Raw genomic sequence first — 21,704 nt, 5'->3', positions numbered from 1 at the left:
TAATGTACCTATTTGTCTGGTTTACATTATGCCAGTACTGTAGGACGGTAATACTGGTAGTAGCATGTACTGTATGGGCTCACTGGAGTCATTTAGTATTTACATTATGTCAGTTGTATACCAGCAATGATTTTGAGAGCTACTTTCATACTATTCTGGAATAATGTAAACCAGGCATTGGATGTTTTTTATTTTCATAACAACAAATGTGGTTGTATGATTTTTTATTCTTTTCCTGTGATATTTCTTAACATAAAAGTATAAATGTCATTGTCATTTAACGCTGGTTAAAATGACTTTATAACTATCGCTAACCTTAACCGCTCACTCAACTTTGGACGGTTACAATTAATTTTAAACAAAACTTTAATCGATGATTTGATGTATAATAACACACACAAAGTTTTAGCATGATGTGCAATTTGTCTATGGGTTTGGATTGGAACTAGACATAAATGAATAAATTAATTGTTAAAGGAAAAATATTTTTCTTTCTCCAAATTTAATTTTACAAGTATTTTTTATCTACTCACGTTACTAATCACTAATCACATTAGTAACATCAAACTACGTTAAGATTTAATTTAATATGTAGAAATTAAATTGATCGTTGTTGGCCATGCGTTTCTTTTTTATAAGATAACTAGCTGTCGCCCGCGATTCCGTCCGCGAGCAGTTAAAAAAAAAAATGAAAAATAGATGTAGGCCGATTCTCAGACCTACTGAATATGCTCACAAAATTTCATGAGAATCGGTCAAGCCGTTTCGGAGGAGTACGGGAACGAAAACTGTGACACGAGAATTATATATATTAGATAAAATTAATCCTTGGTTTACATCATGCCAGTAAAGTAGGACTGCAGAGTTGGCATGGCATGGACTGTATGGACTCACTGGCGCCAGTTAGTGTTTACATTATGCCAGCTGTATGCCAGCACTGATTTCGATCTCTACTGTCTTACTGTACTAGCGTAATGTAAAACAGGCATAAGAATAAAAATATAGTAAGTAGGGTACTGATGTTGACTCCATAAAAAGTAGTTGATTACCGGTTTTAAATTCTCACATAAGGCAATTGATTGGTGTGTATCTTTAAGCTCATCTTACACAAGACTACGTACGTTTTAGACATCCGGCAATTAAGTATCGAAGCGACTTACGGAATACAATGTCTTTGGCCCTTCGTACACTTCATCATCAGCTCAATATACGCCCCCACCGAGGGGTTCGGAGCCTACCCTAAAATAGGGGTGACTAGGCCATAGTCAACCACGCTGGCTCAATGCGGGTTGGTTTTCAATTTCTTATCAGATATGTGCAGGTTGCATCACGATGTTTTCCTTCGGTGTAGGAACGTCGGATATATGTACCTTCATATGAAAATCGAAAATCACATTGGCACATGCCGGATTTCGAACCCAGGACCAGCAGATTGCAAGTCAAGAGCTTAATTCCTGAGCCACCGACACAAAGAAACGTAAATCTTCGAAACGAATATTGTATACTTTTGAGTCGAGATAGAGTACACTCATCGTTGAATCGTCGACGTGAGTCGTCTATGCGTTTGGTACAGACATAGCGACTACATAATGTACATAATATATAGATTTGGTCAGCCAGCTTGAAAATCGCATCGACTTTTCCAGACGATCTGGTTTTGGCGACTGTGAAACAAAATGTCGGCGATGCATGCCTGTATACGAAGCTCTATGACATAGTATTGCGTAAGGTAAGTATTGCGGTTAAAATCGCCCATTTTCGAAGATTTACATTGCTTTGTGTACGAAGGGCCTTACTGCGGGTTTCGACTGCAGTGTCATTTGGGCTGGCACATTTTTGCCTTGATTGTTTTTTTCTAAACAGAATTTAAATCATAAAATATGTCACTGCAGTTATAATTAGTTATAATCCATAGGTATAAGTATTAGTATTCATCAAGATTGTCCATTTACATTTTGTTAAATCACCACTAGTATATGCTGTACCTGTGATGCCTTGGTAATTAAAAAAAATTCCACTCTTTAATAAATATTAACCCAATCAACGTATAATGGCAGCCAAGCCAAATAAACAATAATTCACTTTAATGAAACGCTTTAATTTTAAGTGTTGATTTAGCTTTGTTGCATTGCAATTGTCGGTATTCGCATCGATTTTATTGTTCACTTTGTTTCTTTTTTTGTTGACCGTTGAAGGCCAAATATCAGACATGCCAGACGTGAGTGGTTGATAATTTTTGTGGGGTTCTCCCATGAAAATAATATAAATAATCGAATAAAGGACATTAGTCCTTTATTCGATTTCGGTAATTGCAACTAATACACATAACAATTTTTCCCTTTCATCCTTAACGTATTAAAAAACAGAAGAAATGGCAAGCAAACTAGAAATTGGCACAACAATTATAATACGTATTAAGTACTCTTTTGTAAAATTATCAGCTAAGTGCATAGTTATTTTTTAATTCTACAAGGTTTATTTTATATAGTTTTTTCATCGTGTGACTTAGAAAACCCGATATGCTCGTTGTTGACTTATTAAAATTCTTATAACGTACAACCACTGTATAGTATTCATCATCAGCTCACTATACGTCCCCGAAGAGGTCAACCACGCTGGTCCAGTGCGGTATGGTTGACTGCACACATATCTTAACGTTGGATAAATGTACATAAGTAAATCGAAAAACACATTAGTACATGGCGGGATTCAGGACCTGCAGATTGCAAAACAAGTGCTTAACCCCTGAGCCATCGACGCTCTTATATAACATATTTGACGGTGGTAGATCCCGCAACAACAATATTTGTTGACGAATGGGCCGGATCGAACGGTGAAATACCACGACCACACAGAAGAGAGCCGTGAATTGGAAGCAATTCCGCGTTTCGTATGATGAGTGTGGTGCCGGTGGCCTAATTTTAGTCCTTTTTCCCTTTCCACCCTTTTCTCATTAGGAAAGGATGGAAAGGGGAAGTGGATTTCGTGAAAGAGGGGACGCATAGGAAGGGGAAATATCCTCTTTCTGTCCATCCTCTTCTCCTTTGATTAAAGGTAGGCGACGCTTGGCTATTTCGGTGAATCCAGATGGCCGTATGCTCGTTTGCCCTTTTTATTATTAAAAATAAAATAGTATTATGATGATGTAATATAAGCTATGAGCTCGGGGGAAAAACACGAATCTAATGAAACCTTACTTGTCAAAATATTTTAAAATTGTAAATCTTTTATGCTCTTAATTATTTCATTGCTGTTGTAAACTTAACAAGCCATACTTTATCTAGACAAAACAAAAACAATATTGTAAAAACAAATTATTGATAACATGAACCGAACAGATGTAACTAAGACCTTTGGTTTATGGATAACTTTAGAAAGACCTTGACAGATAGTCGTAATGTGAGATAGATTGATTTCTGAACAACTATCTGTCATTTAAAAAAAGATATTGCTGACGTGTTCTACTTTTTTCATCTCTGATTGTTATATTATAAGTTGTTATATTAAATAACATTTATTAATAATTTTATGTAATTACGTCTAATTCAAATTTAATAAATTTATCTTTGAAAAAAAAATCCATAATATAAAGCCACCGATCCCTAAAAGTCCAATCAACATAACGATGATAAAATAATGGATTATAGAAGAATCTTAAACGTTGTTGCCACGAAAACAACGATTATAAGGTATATATAAAGAATTTCCACTTTATTGGTTATTCAGTTATTGTAACACTTTAAGTGTTAGTGGTAGTTTCTTCAAATAATTGATTCAATTTTAATTTCAATCAAAATGTTGTTTAACATTTTTTTGATCTTTGGCATGGTTGTTGTTGCTCATGCGGGCATCGAGGACAATAGGGTAAAGTTTTTAATTTAATATCTATTTAGTGCACTTAACATACCAATTGTAATTTGTAATATTTTTTTAATTATTTTCATTTATAATCTAGCTGTTGACCACGACTTTATACACATTTATTCTCATATTTTAATCACATCAAGCTCTGTTCGGTGGAATTAGGAAAGCACAGAACATTATTATTTATTTAACTATATAGAAAATATTATCAAAAAAAGGGATTCAAAGTTGATGAATCGACATAAACTATGATTAAAATTATAATATTAATATTATAATATTAATTTGAATTTATATTTAACTAGCTTGTACCCGCGACTCCGTCCGCGCGGAATAAAAAATAGAAAACGGGGTAAAAATTATCCTATGTCCGTTTCCTGGTTCTAAGCTACCTGCCCACCAATTTTCAGTCAAATCGATTCAGCCGTTCTTGAGTTATAAATAGTGTAACTAACACGACTTTCTTTTATACATATAGATAAAGATAGTGTGTTATTAATTATTATCAATTTAATAATTTCGGTATTTGTATCTAAGTAATATATTTTCATGTATTTTAAATAACTTTCAAGAAGTTTGTTATTCTCCATATTCCCGTCTCTTCTGCGTCTCTATGTCATGTATCGGAAAGGGAAATACTCTATTTCAGGGCGTCGCTTCGCCATTTCAGCGAATTCAGGTGGTCGCTTGCTCACTTGCCACCTTATAATATTAAGATAAAAGCTTTAAAAAAAGAATACGACCAGTAGTTCATCATCATCATCAGCTCGCTAGTACCAGTAGTTACGACAACTTAATTTATTATCATTGATCTAGTATTTTTTTGCAGCCTATCCTTCCACTTGAAAGTGATCTTGTATCACTGATCAAGAGAAAGGGTGAGATATGCGTGAATGAGACAGGTGTCAGTCCAGCAATTATGCACAATCTGTTACCATGGAGGGTAGAAGAAAGTGAAATTAATGGAAAATTCTTATTATGCCTCGCTAAAGAAATGGAATTCCACGAGAAAGATGGCAAACTTAAAGTGGACAGGTTCATTGACCTCTTCTATCAGTCCCTGAAGTCGCTAGATGTGGAATCATACAAGAAATTGTTCGAACGTTGTAACGAATTATCTGGTAAAAACGCCTATTACACTGTATACAAAATAGCTAACTGCTTCCATACCAACACGCCTGTGAAAATGGCGTTGCACGTACTTGTATTTTAAAGTATAAAAATATATACATCTCCAATTTACATTTTAATGCAGATACACACTTTTTTTGCAATATTTTTTACAAAACATATCACAAATGTCTTTATGTATTTTTAAAATAAAATCTATACATTTTTAATTTATGTGTTTCTTTGCTCTCTGTCTATAAGTATTGTCTAGAATATTGGGAAACTGGTTCTAGTTACAAGTTTTATTCATAAAAATGGTTTTCATAATGAATTGGAATATTAAACACAACGTTTCAAATAAAGTTGGCACTCTGCGTATTTTTGTGTCCAGTTCATTACAAAAATAAATCTCTTTGAAGCTCTATCTGTAAGTACAATTTAACGCACATGACGTGTAATTTTAAATAAGTGATAAATGAGGAAAAGGAGAAGGAGGAGAAGGAGAACTCCATGTTTCCATAATAAAGAGAAAGCGAAATTTTATCAAATGTGATTTTACAAATATTATAGCTTTTACTAGAGACTTCGTCCTCGTGGAATAAAAAAAACCTAGTAAATATTTATATTACTCAGTGATATGCAACCGGTCCAGTAGTTTTTGAGTTTATTCGTTATTTAAGTTTTACAAAACTACAAATCTTTTCTATTTATAACATAGTATAGACATAGATAATGGCATACATTGAAATATTCTAAAGTAAAAAAAAAATGTTTAGCTAATAAGTTTAATATTTTTGCTAATAGGGTGATAATATATTCAGAATTTGGGAGTGTCATTTTCAAATCTATATATGGAGGAAATTGTATAAATATCACGTATTCATAATGAATTAAATCATCCGTGACTTGTGTGTACTATACCACAATCATCTAGAAAACTCGGCAAAATAATTTACTCACTTCTGCTTATCTGCCTTCTGGGAGCAAATGCTTCACCGGTAAGTCTTTTTAGAATTGATCGAATCATAAAAAAATATTAACCAGTCTTAATTATAATATATACTTAGTTCCAGTCCTCTGTAGTTATTTAAGTTGGAATATAGAACACTATGTTAAATTCAAGATGGCCGCCATTACAAAATGACCAATGACAACTTGTTATTATCCCCTAAATATGGATCAAATGATAGGATTTGACATAGAACAACGTGGTAAAATCCAATTCAAAATATATCTATATATATTAGGTCCTTACATATGAAATTGGCGTTTTGTATGGGAGGAACAAAAAGTCGAATATTTTTTAATATAATATATTTAATTAATCAAAGTACGAACCATTATTTTCTATGCACTTTTGCCATCTCATAGGTAGTTCATTGATCCCTTTACTAAAAAAACCAGTCGGACGGGAATCAATAAAATCTTTGAAGGCGATTTGGACTGCCCCATCGGAGTTGAATTTTTTCCCTCGCAAGAAGTTATCCAAATTTCGAAAAAAATGGTAATCTGTTGGAGCAAGGTCCGGGGAGTACGGAGGATGTCTTAGACTTTCCAATTGAAGCTCTTCTAATTTAGTAGTCGTCTGTTGCGCAGTGTGTGGTCTAGCGTTGTCGTGAAGCAGCAGTGGCGTGGAGCGATTGACCAGCCTAGGTTGTTTAGCCGCTAGCTTTTCCATCATGGTTTGCAATTGCTGACAATAGACATCAGCCGTAATAGTCTGGCCAGATTTGAGAAAACTGTTATGAACAATACCGGCACTAGTCCACCAAACGCTTACAAGTAACTTTTTTGGGGTTAATTTTCGCTTAGAGCAGGATTTGGCTGGCTGGCCAGGATCCAACCATTGCGCTGAGCGCTTCCGATTATCGTAAAGAACCCATTTTTCATCACAGGTAATGATTCGGTTTAAAATACCTTCATTATTGTGCCGGTTTAGTAATGTAACGCAACAGTCGACGCGCGTTTGCCGGTTTGCTTCAGTCAATTCGTGAGGTACCCACCTTTCAAGCTTTTTAATGTTCCCAATTTGCTTCAAGTGAATTAAAACAGTTTTATCACTTACATCGCAGCCTGCAGCTAACTCGGACGTGGTTTGCGATGGATCCGCTTCCACAATAGCCTTCAACTCTTCATTATCAACTTGAGTCTCAGGCCGTCCACGGGGCTTGTTCTGCAGATCGAAATTTCCAGAACGAAAACGTTGGAACCAAAAACGAACTGTGTTTTCTTTTGCAACACGACCGCCATACACATCATTCACCCTTCGAGTCGTTTCCGCAGCACTAGTGCCACGGCGGAACTCGTACTCGTAAATAATGCGATATTTTAAGTTTTCCATTTTGTAAAATGAGTGACGCAAACAGAAAAAAACAGAAGAAAAAAAACAAACGAATGACGGTCATCGAACCACAAATACATGAGTCTATAGCTGTACAAATTTGAATTTGGATTTCCTTACCAAAGAGGAGAAATTCGTGATTAAAGTGACCAGTACGAAAAACGCCAATTTCATATGTAAGGACCTATTATAAAAGAAAGTCGTGTTAGTTACACCATTTATAACTCAAGAACGGCTGAATCGATTTGACTGAAAATTGATGGGCAGGTAGCTTAGAACCAGGAAAAGGACATAGGATAATTTTTACCCCGTTTTCTATCTTATATTCCGCGCGGACGGAGTCGCGGGTAAAAGCTAGTATATATATAAAAGAAAGTCGTGTTAGTTACACTATTTATAACTCAAGAACGGCTGAATCAAATTGACTGAAAATTGGTGGGCAGGTAGCTTAGAACCAGGAAAAGGACATAGGATAATTTTTACCCCGTTTTCTATTTTTTATTCCGCGCGGACGGAGTCGCGGGTAAAAGCTAGTATTAACTAAAAAATTGAAACAGCGTTTTACAAATTGATTTGAAACATATTTCTTAATAAAGAATAAACGGGTTACCAGATTTTCCATGACCGATAACCATAGACACCTTCAATAGCATAATGTGTTGCATATGCGATGCCTAACTTAAATAATCAGATGAAAGGACAAATAAAAAATTTATATGTTACCTTTGCTCATGCCAATATAACTCTTTTCTAATACCTTGGCGGCTCAAGGTCATCGTTGCGATGTACAGGGCCCACCCTCGCATCGCGCTACGCCTCGCTACACCTAAAATTGTGCGAACACTTGATACGAATATTAATTGAGTCTTTTCCGCCAAGTTATCTGCGTAATTTCATAAATTATACAGTGCTAATGAAAAATGTTTAAAATTTCGCAGGTGCTTGTTAAATGTTTCGCAGATGGTTGAGAAAGTGAAGATGGTTGGAAGTGAATGTATAAAACAAACTGGAGCTCCGACTAACTCCCTGGCCAACTCGTTACCTTGGAATCTTCCTGAAAACGAAACCAATGAAAAGTTTTTGTTTTGTCTTTGTAAAAATTTGAATTTAATAAACGACCAAGGTGACTTCAATTATAATAGAACTATGAATATTTTAGCCAAAAGTGATAAAAAAGAAGCTATCGAGAAAACTTATAATGAATGCAATACTTTGAAAGGTAAAGATCGATATGATACTATCTACAAGAGTGTAGATTGCTTCTTCAAAAACGCTCCTGTGTCATTATCATTGTAAAATAATTAAATCGAAAAATCTTAACACTTGGCATGCGGACATACTTCGCTGCCGAATTGCGCTACGCGTATAACGTTCAAATTGGCACAGATACATGTAATTGTACGTATTTCGCAGATATATGGTGGTTGGCGGGTATCCACCACAAACCACAAATCAACTAAATAAGTATATTTGCGTAACCCACGCTCTATTGACAGACTGCGAGAAACGTAAAAATACGTTGCCCGCATGCCAAGTGTTAATTTAAAAATTTATTTGTTTATTTAAAGATGGAATAAATGATAAAAAAAAAACAGAAGAGGGAATGCAAATATTTTATTTCAGGTAACAAAACACATATAAGCATCATCTTGAATAAATTTTATAATTATTTGTGTGTTTTATTGTTCAACTATTGAATGTTCTGATTCTACGAACTGATTGATTATATAAAAATTAAACAAGGTAAAAATACGAATACGATAAATTTTATGTCAAAAAAGCACAAGATAAAACAAACTGTCATTCTTTCAAACTGATTAAAATGCTGTATTTTTTATTAATTATTTGCATCGCGACAGTCACTCAATGCAATGGCAGTAACGTATTTGTTTATATATATTCGCATTTATAATATTAGTAAGATTTAAATCGTTAGTGATGCTATGTGTTGATTGTTAATGTTACAGTTTTTTGATAATGTTATCAGCTGCTGCGATGTCATTTACATCTACTCAACTTACTTGATAAGCGAATAGCTAGAGCTTACAATATTAACATTTATAAACTTACTAGCTTTTACCCGCGACTCCGTCCGCGCGGAATAAAAAATAGAAAACGGGGTAAAAATTATCCTATGTCCGTTTCCTGGTTCTAAGCTACCTCCCCATCAATTTTCGGCTAAATCAGTTCGACCGATCTTGAGTTATAAATAGTGTAACTAACACGACTTTCTTTTATATTATATACTAGCCTTTGCCCGCGACTCCGTCCGCGCGGAATAAAAAATAGAAAACGGAGCAAAAATTATCCTATGTCCGATTCCTGGTTCTAAGCTACCTGCCCACCAATTTTCAGTCAAATCGATTCGGCCGTTATTGAGTTATAAATAGTGTAACTAACACAACTTTCTTTTATATATATAGATATAGAATAGATAATAATTTGCGCAGCCTGATAAAGACTTATAAACGTTGAATAATCTTTTCTTATTTTACATTATATCCTAATTTAATCTTATCCCAAATCGATCTTCTCCTGATTTTCGATATTAAACCGTGAAAACTAGCTGCCGCCCGCGACTCCGTCCACGCGCAGTTAAAAAAAAAAAAATGAAAAATAGATGTTGGCCGATTCTCAGACCTACTGAATATGCTCACAAAATTTCATGAGAATCAGTCAAGCCGTTTCGGAGGAGTACGGTGACGAAAACTGTGACACGAGAATTTTATATATTAGACTAGCTGTCGCCCGCGACTCCGTCCGCGCGCAATTAATAAGCTTATATGAAACGTTCGTAGATTTACCATAGCAGCGCCGTCTATTGATTACTTACTCAACCCAGTCGAAAGGTATCGACATCTGTTAGAATCACTTGGAGTTAACAGATAATTGTGACTGTCAAATAATAACAGACAAATAATTAGCAATAAATTAAAATTGCGACTATAATTTGAGATTTAAACTATCTCTCAAGTTGGATCAAACTGCACATGGTGTGCGAATTTTATTATAATCGGTTAAGTGGTTTAGGAGTCCATTGAGGACAAACATTGTGACACCAGATTTATATATATTAAGATAATATTTTTTTGATTTTAGTAAAATAATTATTAACATGTTTTAGCCCATCGCATCGTCGTACTGGATCCAAACTTGGTAGAACATATTTCCGTAAATGCAGAGAAATGCCACGAGGAACCGGCTCCGAGTTACTCACCAATCTAATAACATAGAAGAAAATGAAAGTAATGGAAAAAAATTATTATGTTTGAGTAAGAAATTAAAACGCGACGATGGATGGTCAAATCTACGGTTGGGTATAATTTTCGTTGTACCATTTTAACGTTGGTTAAAATGACGTTATAACTAACGCTAACTTTAACCGCTCTACTTTGGACGGTTACAATTAATTTTAAACAAAACTTAAACCTATGATTTGATGCAACACATTTGTCTGTGGGTTTAAATTGGAACAAGTTATAAATGAATAAATTAATTGTTAATGAAAAAATCTTTTTCTTCCAGCTTCCTTTTCGTCCAGCTCCACTGTGTCATGCTAACCCATCCTCATAAGATCCCCATCCAACGAAGTCTATGGGCTTTGTCATCGTTCATGACATTGGGTTCTCCGACCAGCCTTTCATTTTCCATATTGTATCGGGTTCTCCAGGTGCTATCCTGCGATACGAACCTCTATGACATAGTATTACTTAAGTCGGTTAAAATAGCTCGTTTTCAAAGATTTACATTGCTTCGTGTACGAAGGGCCTTACTGCGGGTTTCCACTACCGTGTCATTTGTACTGGCACATTTTTTAGTAAGTACAGTTTTTTTTAAGATAATTTGAATCATGACAATTATGTCACTGTGTTGGAAATCCACAGGTTTAATTAGAATTTATAAAGATAGTCCATTTACATCGTGTTAAATCAATACTAGTATATATTGTACCTATGATACCTTGCTAATTAAAAAAAAAATCCACTCTTTAATAAATATTAACCCAATCAACGTATAATGGCCGCCAAGAAATAAACAATAATTCACCTTAATGAAACGCTTTAATTTTAAGTGTTGATTTAGCTTTGTAGCATTGTAATTGTCGGTATTCGCATCGATTTTATTGTTCACTTTGTTTCTTTTTTTGTTGACGGTCGAAGGTCAAATAACAGACATGCCAGACGTGAATGGTTGATAATTTTAGTGGGAATCTTCTATGAAAGTAATACATAAATGTCCTTTAATCAATTTTATGCGAAACTAGCTGCAAACGCGCAAGCACGTGATCTGGTGGAACGGAATCGGTATCATCGACATCTGCAGTAATATAATTTGCAGCACGCCTTCTTTTATTAGACGAAATGAAATAGGATACATCTCCTGATCACATCATGACAGTCGTCTTCTAGGTTATGTCCATATTTCCTTCCATCCCTAACTTATTAAAAAATAGAAGGAAGGGCAGGCAAACTAGAATTATAAATGCGAAAATTTAGATTTCTGGATGGATGGATGTTTGTTTGAAGGTATTTCCGGAACGTCTAAATGGATCTAGATGATATTTGGCACAGATGTAGAACATAGTCTGAAAGGCTACTTATTACATTTTTTTAAATCAGCGCTGACTGAGTCGCGGGCGCTTGTACTCTAATAACTAATCCGACAAATTCGGTAGTTTGACACTCCCCTGTAAGAAGTTTGTCAATTTACCTCGGTTCAATTGTAATTCAATTATGTAGACTTTATATACTGTATGTATGAACAAAATTTATGCATGTTTGTTGTAATGTCAATTACATTGTAACCTGTAGACTAAACTGATTTCGGTGTTATTCGAATTGTATTCTTTCGACTATGGTACAGGTTAAGTAGGGAACAGTCTCATTTAATTTTTAAATTAACAATTAAGTGCATTATTATTATTTTAATCCAACATGGTTCTGCCAGGGTATTGGATAAATTTAGCAATCAATCCTTTAATTTTGTGTGTGATCGTGTGACTTAGATAAACCCAACATTCCAATTTTTTACTTATTTAGATTCTTATAGCTTACGTCCACTATATACCAGTGTTATATTGATGTAATATAAGCCATGACACTCAGGGAGAAAAAATGTTAAAATCGTAACTTTTAACTCTTAATTAAAGCATTCATTGCTGTTGTTAACTTAACAACCCTTGCTTCAGCTGGACAAAACAAAAACTATGTTGAACACGTAAATTGTTCATAACTATTATGGAAACTTTGAAGCCAACAGAAGTTACTATGATCTTTCGTTTATGGATAACATTAGAAAGAACAAGGTTTAGGTTTAGGTTAGGTTTAAAGAATTTATTCTCAAAAAGACAAACAAAAGTCACTTACATGAGAACAATATCGTACACTATACATAATTACAATATGGTCGCCGTTTTAGTTATCAATTTACCTTTTTACAACAATCCAAAATGTATTGAGCTAGCTTTGATTTAAATTGATTACATGAACTTAAATTTTTAATTGATGAAGGTAACGAGTTATAAAGTTGTACTCCTTCGTATGTTATATTTTTTTACACCGTAGTTAGTTCGCACTTTCGGCAGAACAAGTAGACTTGCTCGTCGAGTGTTACGCTTATTAATCTGTGATAACTTTAGAAACGATATGTTAGTGTTGATTTGTTTGTTGATGATTTTTCTAATTATAATGCATGTACTGTAGGTATATAGTTGATTAATAGTCATTATTTTCGTTTCATTGTAGATCTTGTCAGTACTCGTTAAATATGGATAATTGAATAAAGCTTTTACTACTTTATTTTGCTTGATCTGTAGCTCATTAAGTTTAGTTTTCGAAGCACTGCCCCAGACCTCAATCAGATATAGTAGATGTGATTTGATTAAAGAATTATAAATCGTATACCGTATTTGTTGAGGTAAATATCTGTTTATGTATGAACAAAATATCTTTTAATGCTTATACGTTATTAACTCTAATCCAAATTTAATATATATAGTTCCACAAAAATAATTTTTGAGCCACCGATCTCTAAAAGCCCAATCAACATAATGCTGATAAATTATGGATTAATAGGGAAATTTTAAATACTGTTGCCACGAAAACAACGAAAATAAAGTATAAAAAGATTTTCCACTGTATTGGTTATTCAGTTATTGTAACACTTCAAGTGTTAGTGGACTCTTCAAATAATAATTGATCCAATTTTAATTTCAATCAAAATGTTGTTTAACATTTTTTTGATCTTTGGTATGGTGGTTGCTGCTCATGCGGGCATCGAGGACAATAAGGTAGAGTTTTTAATTGATATATATATTTATTGCAGTCAATATTCGAATTGTAGTTTTTTATAATTTTTTTAAATAATTTTATCGATGATGTAGATGTTAACCAACACTTTAAACGCATTTGTTTCTTATTTTAATTATATCAACGTCTGTTCGGTGAAATTAGGAAATCATACAACAAATAATATATTTTTTTTATATTAATAGAAAAGATTTTGAAAAGGCAATCAAAGTTGACGAATCAACACAAAACATAATAAGAATTTTATTATAATTCATTTGTTATATTAGTAGTATGTGATTTAATCACAATTTAAGCAGTTGGTATTTGTATCTAAGTAATATATCTTACTAATATTATAAAGGTTAATACTTAGATGGATGGATGGATGGATGGATGTTTGTTTGAAGGTATCTCCATAACAGCTTAACGGATCTCGATGTAATTTCGCATAGGTATAAAACATAGTCTGGAAGAACACTTAGGCTACTAATTCAATTTTTTGTTTAACAGTTTTTTTTTAAAACTTTTGAGAAATTTGTTATCATTATATAGATCAGGAATAATGCTTGGTATTCCCCATGTTCCCATCTCTTCTGTATCTCTATGTAGGGTAAGGAAGGGGAAAATACTTTCTTTCTGTATGAGCCCCCGTGCCGTCAATAGTAGGCAACGCAATTGTGCTTGTCCATAGGCAGCGGCCGCTTCGCTATATTAGCGGATTCAGATGGCCGCTTGCTCACTTGCCAAAATAAAATAATAATACAAAAAAGCTTGTAAAAAAGAATACAAGCTTTTGTCACCATAACATAAATTTATTATCATTGACCTAGTAATTTTATTTTCAGCCTATTCTTCCACTTGATAGTGATCTTGTATCACTGATCACGAGAAAGGGTGAGATATGTGTGAAGGAGTCAGGTGTCAGTCCAGCAATTATGCACAATCTATTACCATGGAGGCTAGAAGAAAGTGAAGTTAACGGAAAATTCTTACTATGCCTCGCTAAAGAACTGGAATTCCACGAGAAAGATGGCAAACTTAAGGTGGACAGGTTCTTTGACCTCTTCCGTCATTCCCTGAAGTCACTAGATGTGGAATCATACAAGACATTGTTGGAACGTTGTAACGAATTATCTGGTAAAAATGCCTATTACACTATATACAAAATAGCTAACTGCTTCCATACAAATTCGCCTGTGAAAATGGCATTACACGTACTTGTATTTTAAGATATACATCTGTAATATACATATCAAAATACATACATCTAAATGCAGATACAATTTTTTTTCTAATATTTTCTAAAAAAAAAATCTATATGTATTCTTAAAATAAAATATATTTTATAAATTTATGTGTTTCCATTTTCGTTGTCTTTAACTACTATGTCTGGAATATTGAGAGACTGGTTCTAGTTACAAGTTTTATTCATATAAATGGTTTTTATTATTATTTGGTATTATGAACACCACGTTTCAAGTAAAGTTGGCACTCTGCATGTTTTTGTATCAGTTCTTTTCCAGAATATTTTCTTCTTCAAGCTCTATCTGTATAACAATTTACTGTACATAGCTTATAACTTACTAGCTTCATCAGAGAATTGCGGTTTAGTTGCTAGTCTCTGTTTAAAAAGAGATAAATGAGAAAAAGTGAGAAGGAGAACTCCATAAATTGTTGTTTCAACAATTTACAAAAAGATAAGTTGTCATTGTGTAATGTGACTTTAAATAATTCTTTAAATGTAATCAGCATTTATGTTTCTATACTATTGAAATGTAATTATATAAGTAGGTTTTTCGCGCGACTTCGTTCACGTGGAATTAATAAAAATCTAGTTACCCATGTTACTCAGTGATAATGTAGCTTTCTTATAGGAAAGAATTTTTGAAATAGATCCAGTAGTTTTGAGTTAATAAGTTTTACAGAAATACAAATCTATCTATAATATTAAGTAGATATAGATAATAGAATAAATTGAATAATACTTAACGAGAAAAAAATGATCACATGAAACTCATAAGTTTGTCAATATTTTTTGCTAATAGTTTGATAATATATTCAGAATTTGGAAGTGCTATTTTCAAATCTGTATACGGAGAAAATTGTATAAATACGATGTACTCATAATTCAGTCAATCATCCGTGGCTTTTGTGTACTAACATAATCATCTGGAAAACTCGGCAAAATGATTTACACAATTTTGCTTATCATCTATCTTTTGGCAGCAAATGCTTCACCGGTAAGTCTTTTTAGAATTTATCATAAAATAAAATACAATATTAACTAGCCTTAATTATAGTGCATATCTTCCTAGTTCCAGTCATCTGCAGGTCTTTAAGCTAGAACATAGAACACGGTGTTAAATCCAAGATTACTAATATTGTAATAGTAATTGATTTTAAATATATTTCATAATATAACTTGTTTTATACGAAACAGCGACAAGCGAGCTAGAAGGTTTCCTGATTTTCTGTAATTGTCCATGACCAGTAGCCGTAGACATCTGCAATAGCATAATGCGTTGCAGATGCGATATCTACCTTACATGGACAGAAGAAAGGACGAATAACATTTTTATTTGTTACCTTTGTCCATGGCAAATATAACTATTTTCAAATATCTTGGCGGCCCAAGGTCAAGCGCGCGTTCTGCCTTGGTACAAATATATTTGTGTTCTGCGCAACAACTCGCACGAAGTTAAGAGCCACCAAGATATCTGAAAACATTTATTAGTATGAATATTAATTGATTTCTTTACCGGCTCGTTATCTGTTTTCATGTAAAATTTTATAAAGTATGCTTATGAATAATGTCTATCTTTTCACAGGTGCTTGTTAAAATGCCATCGCAGATGGCGGAGAAAGTGAACGTGGTTGGAAGTCAATGTATTAAAGAAACTGGGGCTCCGATCGACTCTCTGACCAACTCATTCCCTTGGAATCTCCCTGAAACCGAAACCAATGAAAAGTTTTTGTTTTGTCTTTGCAAAAATTTGAATTTAATAAACGACCAAGGTGACTTCAATTATAATAGAACTATGAAAATTTTCGCCAACAGTGATAAAAAAGAAGCTATCGAGAAAACGTATTATAAATGCAATACTTTGAAAGGTAAAGATCGATATGATACTACCTACAAGAGTGTAGATTGCTTTTTCAAAAACGCTCCTGTGTCATTATCATTGTAAAATAATTAAATCGAAAAATCTTAACACTTGGCATGCGGACATACTTCGCTCCCGAATTGCGCGTGCAGCGTTCAAATTGGCAAAACACACCTTATACGTTCTGGAGCTACATATTCGATTGAAGACGAAATAACTATGCGAAAGACTGATTAACTTGACTGTCAGAACTTGAGGTAAGAAATAATGCAAAGCGTATCCTAACAACGCATATAATGTCACAGATACATGTAATTGTACGTATTTCGTAGATTTATGGTGGTTAGCGGATATCCACCACAAATCAACTAAATAAGTATATTTACGTAACCCGCGCTATATTGACAGACTGCAAGAAACGTACTTTGCCCGCATGCCATGCGTTAATTTAAAAATTTATTTGTTTTATTTAAAGATAGAATAAATGTTAAATAAAAAACAGAAGAAGGAATTCAAATATTTTATTTCAGGTAACAAAACTCATATAAGCATTGTCTTCAATAAATTGTAAAATTATATGTGTCTTTTATTGTGCCAGAACGTTCAACTATTGAACGTTCTGGCACTGATTTTGAATTTACGAACTGATTGATTTTTAATAAATAAAATATCTAAAAATTAAACAAGATACAAATACGAATACGATAAATTTTATGTCAAAAAAGCACAAGATAAAACAAACCGTAAAAAACGAATAAATGTCAAAAAAATATTGATTTTAAAAATCTATATATATAAAAGAAAGTCGTGTTAGTTACACTATTTATAACTCAAGATCGGTTGAACTGATTTACCTGAAAATTGATGGGGAGGTAGCTTAGAACCAGGAAACGGACATAGGATAATTTTTACCCCGTTTTCTATTTTTTATTCCGCGCAGACGGAGTCGCGGGTAAAAGCTAGTGTTTTATAAAAGTCCAAAGAAGCACGACGCAACCCGGATGGAACGAAGTTCCTTTCGATTAATTAGTGAAGGAACCAATGTTTATTCTATGAATAAAAAAAAATGTGAGCCGTCATGGGACGCCGGCAGATGTGAAACATCGTTTTATTACAACATTTAATATTATAATTAAATAAATAAATAATAATAATAATGATGATAATGATGATGATGATAATGATAATAATAATAATAATAATATATCTAAGTATATACATGTATACCTTAGTATAGCTTGGCGACCCGTCGCCACGGCAAGCGTCGCCACGGCAACGATTCGGTTTACAAGTGATCCTATAGATGTTATAGATGTTTCACATCAAAAACTTAAGTCTTCACAAGAAGTACATTTTATTCCTATGAATTTTCGGTATATATTGTCACGTTGTTACCATGGTGAAGTAGCGCTCATTCGTCGTTAACATACTATAGCAAAAAGTGTCGTGACAACTTTTCGTAAGAATTTTTTCCGTCTAGCCCCCTTTCACAACGCGCGATAAGGAACTTCGTTCCAATATTTGGTTGGTTTAACAATTTTCGATATTTAATATTTGAATATTAGTAGATGGATATTAAAAAGATGATGGAAAATAATAATACCAAAATGAACAATGCAAACTAAGGTTTATTACTACTTTATCACATTTTTTTGAGAAATTTATTAATTTTGTTTTCTTTCCTGTTTTCAAAAGCGATTAAGCTGGAAAATATTTTAAAAGTGTAGTGTTACATCATCAGCCTGATAGGTGCTTTGTCAAAGAAGCATTCTGATATGATGAATGCGGTTTCTTGTGGATTGTTTCCCCTCATTTCGTTACAGTCTGTGAAGGCTTTCTTGATTTCTTCGATTTTGTCACTGCTGGTAAAAACTGATAGTACTTTTTCTCCGCTGAATATTCCATCTTGATTTGCCAAACCTAATGTTGTAACGAAGCAAAACAAAGTCTTTTCGTTCAGTTCGTTTTTAGGATAATTCCAGGGGAAAAGATGTTCCATAAAGTCAGACGGTGCTCCAACCTCTTTTATACATTTGTCACCTGCAGCCTTCGATTTTTGCAATAACTTTTCTGGCATTTTAAATGGTGCCTGTAAAATAAATAAAAGACAATAGCTTATTATAAGTAATAGAAAGTGTTTGATTTTCAGTAATTAATAAAGATTTTGTCTCTATCTCAAAATAAGCACTTGTTTCTATAAAAAAAAGGATTTAAAAATCGCACGTCGTTTTAATATTAAAACTTATCCGAATAAATGTGTTAGTTATCAGGAAATTTTAATACAGATTAAAATTGCCTTGAGGCGGATGTTTAGAAGGCATTCACTACTTATGGGATATTATAGACGGTACATTAATGGGATGGGTGCCAATACGACAGAAAAGAGATCAGACGTAACCATTGCCACCCGGGTGACCTTGGGCAGGTCGGTAGTGTATTATAATGAAAAAGATAACGTAAACTTACTTTCGACGCATTTGTGCCCAACAGACATATCGCAGAAATCAGCAAAATTGTGCAAACCTTCATTTTATAAATTGACTTTTGTTACGACTATTCTGTTCTCAATACAACCAATGAATGAATAAATAATACAACCTTATACGTGTTTTATACGTATTTATTTGCAAGGAAATTAAAAAGTCTGAAATTAATGACATACAAGTAAGAAAACAAATGAATTGTCCTTTTAGCTGCTAAATTAATTTGCTCTGATTTTTTACAACAAAACTTTTCATTAAACTAATAAAAATGTATATTATACAATATGTTTTGAAAATCAACTTGGAGAATGGCCCAGATGTATAATTGTATTAGATTTATATAATTTGTTGATTAATTCTAATAACATAATTAAATGTTGTGACATATAATTTTAATGTTAAATTATCTACGTTGTTATGAAGTAATTATTTTAATCTCATGATACAGATGCGTTTTAAAGAAAACATAGTAATATAAGATGATTTAAAATATTTCATGTGACAAAATAATTGAAGAATGAATTGTCGCATTTATTACAAACCCCGACACATTCCTATCAATTGGAATTTAAATCCCATTGGGCCAACAATTCTGTTTTTTTTTTGAGAGAATGAGAGGGATAACAGAATGTTTTTACGTGTCCTTTGACATTAGTGAACTAAAAACCAAAACAAATTAATAAAGTCGTGACTAACGACTAACTGACTTATAGAGTACAGAACAGTTTTTGTTGAAATTTGTCACTACGCAATTACTTTTGCTTTTTAATTTATGTTTTAAGCAAAAACATTTGCGAATACGAGATTTTACTAGTAAATTTGGTTGAGTTTTCCAGATAGTTCAATAGATAGTTCGACTTTTGTTACTCGATAATAGCAAGCAAGAGCGAAATATTGCATTCAGTTCTATTCCTTCGCTTACGTAGGTCCGTTCAGCATAGTAAGTATTATGTGTGGTGTACCTGGATACTTTAGGGCTGTTAAAACTTTCCTTTGCCATTTTTAACTTACTTATGCTGCCAAAACATTTTAGTTTTAACTAAACAGTCGGACTTTACAGTGAACATTTGTGACAACTGCTGTTAAATTTGTGCAGCGCCTCTATCACGCGTAGAGTACACTAAAAATCTTACACTAATATGCTCAGCCCACTGTTTAGTCACATAGTCACTAACATTTTTAGTTAGCTTACCAACGTTGACAACTGGGAAACTCCGTCAAAGAACCTCAGACACTGCAGAAGAGATGAACCGACGCGACGGAGATATTTGTGCATAGTTAAATCTGAATCTGTAATCCTTCTTTTGAACACTCACGTGTAGTAAAGTTCTTAGAAAATATGCCGAATAAACATGTTTAGTTCTTGGTAAAGAAGTTCATGGAGGTTTTATCATATTATTGTAGCATTTTAGAATCTTGATGAGTATCGATAACCTTTCTAATTACAGGCTGTGGTACTCTTGATACATTTTTTTACTCAGTAGCATGTCAAATTTGATTAAAAGTTAAAACATTCAAAAATTTCAAGAAAACAGTCAAAGTAATTTCTTTTTTTTATTTAATGTATGGATTTTTTGACTTATTTTTAACTGTAATTAATAGCTATGTTGTTACATAGGTAGCTAATACAAAAATGCAGGGATATGTGCATAATTGTAGCCACAGTGTTAAATCGTATGGTGTAGGGTCTCAAATTACAAGATAATTAAATAAAAGTATTTATAACTTTGAAAAAAGAGTTGGATTTTTTTAATAATTTTTCCCCATGTATTTATTGACCTGGCCATAAACAGGTGCTGGCTTATCGTTGAATTTTGGAACACGTTGTATATGTAGTTCTCTCGTCACTATATTTCACAAATAACAAATTGTCGGCTTAGATGATATTATCATCATCAACGTAATCAGCTCACTATAAGTACCCACCGAGGGGCTCGGAGCCTACCCTAATTTAGGGGTGACTTCACACATATCTTTGAATTTCTTCACAGATATGTGCAGGTTGCATCAAGATGTTTTCCTTCACCGTAAGAACGTCGGATAAATGTACATATGTAAATCTAAACTCGAAAAACATATTTGTACATGGCGGGATTCGAACTCCTGACCTGCAGATTGCAAGTCAAGTGCTTAACCCCCGAGCCACCGACGATGATAGATGATATTATGCACATATTATGTTATTGTGTTAAGGTAAATTCTAACTGTAACTAACTTTTTGCTACCGAAGCCTTTGTACAAAACCATAGACTAGTATCATTGGTTTAACAAAACATCTGTAATTGTATGCTGTAGGACATTTTCCTTTTTAAAATACTTATAATCTATCATGACTATTGCTTTTTAAGAGAAATTAACCACATAAATAAAATAACCAATAGTAATTCCATTTTTTTTATTACCATTTCAATATTTTATAATCCTATAATTTTATATGTATTTATTAAACACCGAGCCATTTTAATATATATAATCATTTTAATATATAAGAATATATATAATCATGGCTATA

The 21,704-nt window shown here is 33.2% G+C and overlaps 4 protein-coding genes across 4 annotated transcripts; 3 read left to right on the top strand and 1 right to left on the bottom strand.

Annotated features, from left to right (window-relative positions):
- Window positions 1-3,738: 3,738 nt before the first annotated feature.
- On the top strand, window positions 3,739-5,122 carry LOC106714405. The gene is made up of 2 exons (XM_014507443.2): window positions 3,739-3,864; window positions 4,694-5,122. The coding sequence occupies exons 1-2, from the start codon at window positions 3,796-3,798 to the stop codon at window positions 5,075-5,077; spliced, it is 453 nt and encodes a 150-aa protein (XP_014362929.2). The 5' UTR covers window positions 3,739-3,795; the 3' UTR covers window positions 5,078-5,122.
- Window positions 5,123-13,472: 8,350 nt separating this feature from the next.
- On the top strand, window positions 13,473-14,882 carry LOC106714401. The gene is made up of 2 exons (XM_014507439.2): window positions 13,473-13,604; window positions 14,451-14,882. The coding sequence occupies exons 1-2, from the start codon at window positions 13,536-13,538 to the stop codon at window positions 14,832-14,834; spliced, it is 453 nt and encodes a 150-aa protein (XP_014362925.2). The 5' UTR covers window positions 13,473-13,535; the 3' UTR covers window positions 14,835-14,882.
- An 846-nt stretch (window positions 14,883-15,728) lies between these two features.
- LOC106714409 (general odorant-binding protein 69a-like) lies at window positions 15,729-17,200 on the top strand. The gene is made up of 2 exons (XM_014507448.2): window positions 15,729-15,845; window positions 16,434-17,200. Exons 1-2 carry the CDS (start codon window positions 15,792-15,794, stop codon window positions 16,791-16,793), a joined length of 414 nt encoding a protein of 137 aa, XP_014362934.2. The 5' UTR covers window positions 15,729-15,791; the 3' UTR covers window positions 16,794-17,200.
- A 1,161-nt stretch (window positions 17,201-18,361) lies between these two features.
- Window positions 18,362-19,298, bottom strand: LOC106714404. The gene is made up of 2 exons (XM_014507442.2): window positions 19,176-19,298; window positions 18,362-18,798 (listed from the first exon to the last, which is right to left on the bottom strand). Exons 1-2 carry the CDS (start codon window positions 19,236-19,238, stop codon window positions 18,439-18,441), a joined length of 423 nt encoding a protein of 140 aa, XP_014362928.2. The 5' UTR covers window positions 19,239-19,298; the 3' UTR covers window positions 18,362-18,438.
- Between the last annotated feature and the right edge of the window lie 2,406 nt (window positions 19,299-21,704).

This window comes from Papilio machaon, chromosome 2 (genome assembly GCF_912999745.1).
Source record: "Papilio machaon chromosome 2, ilPapMach1.1, whole genome shotgun sequence".
NCBI classification, from domain to species: Eukaryota; Metazoa; Arthropoda; class Insecta; order Lepidoptera; family Papilionidae; genus Papilio; species Papilio machaon.
This window is presented reverse-complemented; position numbering and strand designations above follow the sequence as displayed.